The sequence below is a fragment of the Salmo salar genome, unplaced genomic scaffold (genome assembly GCF_965601325.2).
Source record: "Salmo salar unplaced genomic scaffold, fSalSal1 ptg000984l, whole genome shotgun sequence".
NCBI lineage: Eukaryota > Metazoa > Chordata > Actinopteri > Salmoniformes > Salmonidae > Salmo > Salmo salar.
Genome location: NW_027675576.1, coordinates 371,880 through 379,449, shown reverse-complemented (window position 1 = coordinate 379,449; position 7,570 = coordinate 371,880). Strand labels below are relative to the sequence as shown.

The following is a 7,570-nucleotide window of genomic DNA, read 5'->3' as shown; positions in this document are numbered from 1 at the left end:
AGGCAGAGAGACAGAGAGAAGCAGAGAGACAGAGGGAGGCAGAGAGACAGAGAGAAGCAGAGAGGCAGAGAGAAGCAGAGAGACAGAGGGAGTCAGAGAGACAAAGAGAAGCAGAGAGACAGAGAGAGGCAGAGAGACAGAGAGAAGCAGAGAGACAGAGGGAGGCAGAGAGACAGAGAGAAGCAGAGAGACAGAGAGAAGCAGAGAGACAGAGAGAAGCAGAGAGACAGAGAGAAGCAGAGAGACAGAGAGAAGCAGAGAGACAGAGAGAAGCAGAGAGACAGAGAGAAGCAGAGAGACAGAGGGAGGCAGAGAGACAGAGAGAAGCAGAGAGACAGAGAGAAGCAGAGAGACAGAGAGAAGCAGAGAGACAGAGAGAAGCAGAGAGACAGAGGGAAGCAGAGAGACAGAGAGAAGCAGAGAGACAGAGAGAAGCAGAGAGACAGAGGGAGGCAGAGAGACAGAGAGAAGCAGAGAGACAGATGGAGGCAGAGAGACAGAGAGAAGCAGAGAGACAGAGAGAAGCAGAGAGACAGAGAGAAGCAGAGAGACAGAGGGAGGCAGAGAGACAGAGGGAAGCAGAGAGACAGAGAGAAGCAGAGAGACAGAGGGAGGCAGAGAGACAGAGAGAAGCAGAGAGACAGAGAGAAGCAGAGAGACAGAGAGAAGCAGAGAGACAGAGGGAGGCAGAGAGACAGAGAGAAGCAGAGAGACAGATGGAGGCAGAGAGACAGAGAGAAGCAGAGAGACAGAGAGAAGCAGAGAGACAGGGGGTGGCAGAGAGAGTCACAGAAGCGAAGGAGAACCAGAGAAAAATGCAGGAGATCAAGAGAGTCAAACATCTGCTGGAGCTACTGATGGTGGATCTACAACTGGCCCACGTAAGACATGTCATTGTTATTATTAAATGGCCGTGTATATTCACCCAGCTGAAAATGAATGACGGTGGACAGCGGTACACTAACCCAATGTTAACCTTTATGCCTTTCCTTAACGTTAACCCTTACCTTGACCTCACTGAAACTATACCTAACCTTTACCTTAACCCAACCCTAGGTCCTGAACCTAACCTTCATTTATCTCAACCCCTATGCCTTTCTTCTGCCGGTTGAATATCCACTTCCTTATTAACATCATTACTGTTGTTGTTGTTGATAACTGTATGTGTGCAGGTTGTAAATAATTGCATTAGTGAAACATCATTTGTAGGAGTAATTTCTACAAGCATAAACATCAGAGGCAACATTGTTATAACATCACACAAATTGCAACAGGAATTTCTCAAACCCCTAACTGAATGGGCAAGCTAGTTGTGTGTTTGTATTTGTCCATAAAATGTCTCATAATTCTTTCAAACATGTCAATACATTAATTGACAATGAATTGTCCAGATGAATTGATCAAAATAACCCTGCTATTGATGTTGTCCAGTGTTTGATTCAATTACCTAGGTCTAGGTTGTATTTCTATGTATCATTCTCTGCAAATCCTTTGAAAGTATGTCTTGGTCATAGATTATCACTAATTTCACCTTTTAAAATGAAGCAAGAGATAGAGAGATTGAGGCTATGGCAGAAAGTCATGGAGGATCAGCGACCAAGACTGGCCTGGAACAACAAACCTATTGAGACAGAAAGAGAGAGGGAAAGAGAGAGAGAAAGGGAGAGAGAAAGGGAGATGGAAAGGGAGAGAAAAGCAGAATTGGAAAGACAAGAAATGAAGAAGAAAGTGAAACAGGCAGAAGAAACGATAAAAGCGTTAGAACGAGAGATTGAGAGATTGAAAGAGATGGAAAAGGAAATCATATTTGAAAGAGAAAGAGACATGTGTATTGCAGAGAATGAGAAAGTCAAACTGGTTAACGGAAAGGTAAAAGAGTTAGAGAGAGAGGTTGAGAGACTGAAAGAAGATATGACAACAAAAGAGATTCAATACAAAATCAAATTTGAAAGAGCGAAAGAAGCATATAGAAGACAGAATGAGAGAGTGAAACAGGTTAACCAAAATGTACTAGTGTTAGACAGAGAGGTTGTGAGAATGAAAGAAGAGATTAGATTGAAAGACGAGACTGAACCAGAGAGAACATTTGATAGAGACAGAGAGAGAGAAAATGATTGGAGACGAAGAGAAGAGGAGATGAAAAATAGAGTGGAGAGAGAGATGGAGATGGAGACAGCCCTCATCAATGACAAAAAGACGTCTGAATTGGAGGAAGTCTTCAAGAAAATCAAGGTACAGCTGCTAGAATTAGAAAATATGGAAACAGACGAATATAAATGGAAACAGAACCAAATGGACATGGAGGAGAAGATGGAGGGTGAGAACAACAAACAGAAAGAGGTAGAAAGAAAGAGAATGGAGAAAGTACCAAAACAGAGACAACAAGTAGATGAGAAGAAGGAGATGGAGAGCGAAGGAGAAGAAGAAAGATGTAAACAGAAGCAAATAGAGATGGAAGAGGAAGAAAGAGAAGAAGAGAGACAGAGAGAGATTGAAAGAAAGAGAATGGAGAAGAAACAAAAAAATATGGAAAGCAAACAAGAGAGACAGAGAGAGATTAAAAGAGTGAATGAAGAAGAAAGATGTAAACAGAAGCAAATAGAGATGGAAGAGGAAGAAAGAGAGAGGGAGAAAGAGAGACAGAGAGAGATCAAAAGAAAGAGAATGGAGAAGAGACAAAAAAATATGGAAAGAGAAGAAGAGAGACAGAGAGAGATTAAAAGAGAGAATGAAGAGGAACTATTTAAACAGAAGCAAATATAGATGGAAGAGGAAGAACGAGAAGAAGAGAGACAGAGAGAGATCAAAAGAAAGAGAATGGAGAAGAGACAAAAAAATATGGAAAGCAAACAAGAGAGACAGAGAGAGATTAAAAGAGAGAATGAAGAAGAAAGATGTAAACAGAAGCAAATAGAGATGGAAGAGAAAGAGAGACGACAACAACAAGAGGAGAGAAAGAGAAAGTTTGAGAGAGATCAAGAAGAAGAAGATATATGGAAACAGAAGCAAATTGACATGGAGAAGGAGGGAAGAGAGAGGGAGAACAAGATACAGAGAAAGATAGAAGAGATACACAGACGACAACAACAAGAGGAGAGACAGAAACAAATGGAGAAAGAGAAAGAAAGGGAGAAAGACAATGAGAATCAGGGAGAGATGGAATTAAAAGATCAGCAACAGAAAGAGATGGAGAAAGAAAATATGATTATGAGAGAGAGGGAGGAAGCAGGAAGAACAAATGAGGGGCAGAATGAACTGGAGATAGAACAGGAGAGAGAGATGGAAGAAAAGCAGGAAGTGATTATTAAGAAAGCAGAGGAAGACTACATGGAAAGAGAAGAGAGAGGAAAGGAAGTAAGCATGAAGAAAGATGTAGTAGTTCATGTTAAAGCTAAAGCACGGGAAGTCTTCAATAGACGTAAAGAGAGGAGGTTAGAAGTGTTGAAGGGGGAACGAGAACACATAGAAAGAGGACAACAAATCAGGAGGGAGAAGGAGGAAAGACGGCTGGAGATGGAAAGAAAACAGGAGAGGGCAAGACAACAAGAGGAGCAGGATAAAAAACGACAGATTGGAATTGCCAGACAGAAAGAAATGTTCAGACTAAGAGAGGAGGAGAGGCAGAGAGAGGAAAAGAGAGAGGAGGAGAGGCAGAGAGAGGAAAAGAGAGAGGAGGAGAGGCAGAGAGAGGAAAAGAGAGAGGAGGAGAGGCAGAGAGAGGAAAAGAGAGAGGAGGAGAGGCAGAGAGAGGAAAAGAGAGAGGAGGAGAGGCAGAGAGAGGAAAAGAGAGAGGAGGAGAGGCAGAGAGAGGAAAAGAGAGAGGAGGAGAGGCAGAGAGAGGAAAAGAGAGAGGAGGAGAGGCAGAGAGAGGAAAAGAGAGAGGAGGAGAGGCAGAGAGAGGAAAAGAGAGAGGAGGAGAGGCAGAGAGCCATTGAAGAGCCATTTAGCTTTAATCAGAGAGAGAGAGAACATCATAAAGGCAAACATAAGAGAGGAGATGTCAGAAGAGGAAAGAAGAGAGATCCCTGGGAATTACAAGATGGGTGAGACAGAGAACAGTGAAGAGGAGGAGGAGGAGGAAGATGACAAGGAGGACATTCTCCCACCTGATAAAAGTATCCGAAGGAGAGCTGTGGACTGGGTGAATAAGAAGTGGGAGAAGAGGAACCTGAAAAAGATGGAGAGAACGTATCAGAGAGAGGCTGAGGAGGGCTATAAGATCGTCCACATAGGTAAGACCTGTTTTACCTCTGCTTATGACATCATCCTCTTTAGTCTCCTCTACACACATAAGTTCCAGGCCAGTCATCATGTTGCATCATTGTTTCAATATAAAACTTCTGTCCAAAGAATATGTTAGCTGACATGGCTAATTGAGTGACTGACTGACATAACAAGAAAAATACTGCTGATGTAACAACCACGTTTTTAAATGATACCTTATGTCATCTACTAGTCTAACTCTCAAGACTAAGTAGAGACCCAGAAAGAGTTCCTAAAAAACACACACAAAAAAGGCTTTTGGGGGGGTCGGGGGTCCGCTAGTTGCCATGGAGCCCTAAGCTATCACATAGGCCCTGGCACTATACAAGGAATAGGTGCCATTTGGGGCTCATGTTCAACTTAGGGTCAGGTCAATTCGGGATGGGAATTATTGCACTTTATTGACAAATTCCATGCCTTGCTCAATTGAAAAGATTAAAGAATCATTGAGCTCCAACTGTGTTTTCTATTCTTAATTCCCTGTGTCCATTACATTTTAGTTGATACCAGATCCACTAAGTTGAATGTGAACTCTACTTCTTCTCCCCTCCCAGCCTTCCCTGGACACCCAAGGGTAATATCCACCATGACCCGGGCAGAGAGAGAGAGGGAGAAGAGGAAGGAGCTGCTGAAGGATGAGGAGAGAAGGAAGAAGTTGGAGGATTTCAATAAGCAGTGGAGAGAGCAGTCCCTGCTTAAAAAAAGGACTCATCAGAATCTGAAGGAGGAGAGGGAGAGGATGATGGAAAAGTACCTGGAGCAGATGAATCTGGAGGCTGATGCTCAAATCAACACCCGGTGTCTAACCACCCAACACAGCCACGATTCCAACCACGGTCAGGCATTGCCGGGATGGGCCACAGGCCAACAAGTAAGCCAAGAGCCTGTTGGATCTGGAGATGGCCAGCAGGAGGGGCCAAGGAGGCAGCAGGCATGGGCAGAGAACCAGGAGGGGAGTTCGGAGAACCAGCAGGAGTGGCCAGAGAACCAACAGGGGGTGCCAGAGAGCCAGGAGGGGAGTTCAGAGAACCAACAGGGGGTGCCAGAGAGCCAGGAGGGGAGTTCAGAGAACCAGCAGGAGTGGCCAGAGAACCAGCAGGAGTGGCCAGAGAGCCAGCAGGGGGAGCCAGAGAACCAACAGGGGGAGCCAGAGAGCCAGCAGGAGTGGCCAGAGAACCAACAGGGGGTGCCAGAGAGCCAGGAGGGGAGTTCAGAGAACCAACAGGGGGTGCCAGAGAACCAACAGGGGGTGCCAGAGAGCCAGGAGGGGAGTTCAGAGAACCAACAGGGGGTGCCAGAGAGCCAGCAGCTAGAAGCTCCAGGAGAGGCTGAAACTTCAGAGCCATCCTCCAAGAACAAGAAAAGGCCAGGCATCTGGAAGAGAATTAAGATGAGGTAAATAATGTTTAAACATGTATTCATGTTACACTGTTTATATATATGTTTTATCCAAATGTGAGGGTTTAGTGTACATGCAACACACATGTAAATATATAGATACTTACCTGTCTCTGTGATGTCTTACAGCATTCCTGACGTGCTGTCTGCCTAGAGCTGGAACTCGATGAAGCCACAGTTCCACTGAGGTTACATTGGTAATTAAAAGTGTCACCCAATAATTCCTCCTCCTCTTTAAGTCATCAAGCCACATTTCCTCCACAAAACATGATATTCTCCTCAAGCCAGAAAGTATCCTCTTTATCAAGGCAACAAACCATCTAAGGTCAGTGACTCTCCTCCCCAGAGCAGAGATTCTCATCTTTATCCAAGTTGAATTCATCTCTGCTCACCACCTCTACTGTCCTAGAAAATATCCCCAAATGGACATGGTTTAAACAGAAGTCCTCCCCTTAGACCAGTGGCTCCACAGACCAGAGTTTCTCATCTTTATTCAAGTTGAATGCAACTCTGATCATTTCCACCACCTCACCTGTTAAGGGGAGGTGCTGAAAAGGAGGTCGGAGAGGAGGTCTGCAGGTAGCCTGGACCGGACCGGTAGCAGCTAAGTTGCTGGCTCCATCCCCGGGCAGAGCTGCTCAAGTCAGGCCAGTGATGTTTGTTGATGTCATTTTCGTTAGCAAAGTTGTACGCTTTAATAAAAGCAGTTATTAAAAAAGCAATATTGTTGTTACGGTGTGGATTGTTGTTATTTATTAGAATTGAAACATCCAGTAGTCATGGTAGATGTTAGACTTTCAATGAGACACCTAACATTCCATCAGTCTGACACAATGTGTGACATGTTATATTAGAGAGGAGTCCTCTATACACATAAATTGCACTATAACGGTGACAAACGGTGCCCACAAATAGTTGGGACAGCTTTATGTAGAACCTATTTACTTTTTGGAGGTGAAATGTAGCTAAAAATGTGCTATCCTCTGCTCAGAGGGTTAAGGAACCGTCTTAAAACTGCAACGCAAACAATTGCCTGTAAATGAAAAATATCAATTCCTTCTCAACTACATGGCATAGAGATCTCAAATAAATTTGACACTGTAAAGAGACCTCTTCTCTCCAATACAATTAGTCACTTTTTTTTTTACTTCTATAAAATCTACAAAATGTAAAATAAATCACTTAAAATAAAAAATACTTTAAAAAAACATCAATATCTTCCACCCCATAAGACTTTCATGAATACAACCAACTGTTATTGGTTCAGGGACGTCATGCCTTCAATCAACTGCAATTATGTTTGGACTTTTGGACATAACAAATGAAGTCAAATTGAAAACAGTATTGGTATTGTTGAATTAGGTTTTTAGAATAGCAAGCTAGGACTGATGGTTTGGTTATCTAAACTAGCAAGTATGTTTGTTTGGTTACCAAGGCAACTATTGTAGCTATCTAGTAAACTTGCTAGCTACTTCAGTGGATGTTGAACTCATTTCCACCGGCAAATGAACACATTTCTACCAGCAAATGTGTTAAATTATAGCCATGGTATAAAAGGGATAATCAACTCAGGGCTTTATGGTTCTCTGGAAAATAATGCAAATCCATGGAAGGTCAGTTCCACAGTGTTCATTATTTACCATAGAACACATAGTCCCTCGTTGATTATCCCTGACATAACTTTATGAGCTGGATTTGCCTTTCTTTGCAACAGTGGAAGCTGCTGAGGAGACGACAGCTCATAATAATGGTTGGAATGGAGTCAATGGAGTGGTATCAACCCATCAAAGATGTGGTTTCCATGTGTTTGATACCACTCAATTGACTTCATTCCAGAAATTATTATGAGCTGTCCTCCCCTCAGAAGCCTCCACTGCTTTGCAATTAGTTTGTTCGTTTTCAGTTGTTA

At 43.2% G+C, this 7,570-nt stretch overlaps 2 protein-coding genes across 2 annotated transcripts; both read left to right on the top strand.

Moving 5' to 3' along the window:
* Positions 1-753: 753 nt before the first annotated feature.
* LOC123723906 (uncharacterized) lies at positions 754-3,422 on the top strand. Its single transcript, XM_082972693.1, has 3 exons — positions 754-881; positions 1,546-2,565; positions 3,417-3,422. Exons 1-3 carry the CDS (start codon positions 816-818, stop codon positions 3,420-3,422), a joined length of 1,092 nt encoding a protein of 363 aa, XP_082828819.1. The 5' UTR covers positions 754-815.
* A 485-nt stretch (positions 3,423-3,907) lies between these two features.
* Positions 3,908-5,848, top strand: LOC145877377 (uncharacterized). Its single transcript, XM_082972692.1, has 3 exons — positions 3,908-4,232; positions 4,818-5,302; positions 5,816-5,848. The coding sequence occupies exons 1-3, from the start codon at positions 3,998-4,000 to the stop codon at positions 5,846-5,848; spliced, it is 753 nt and encodes a 250-aa protein (XP_082828818.1). The 5' UTR covers positions 3,908-3,997.
* Positions 5,849-7,570: the final 1,722 nt, after the last annotated feature.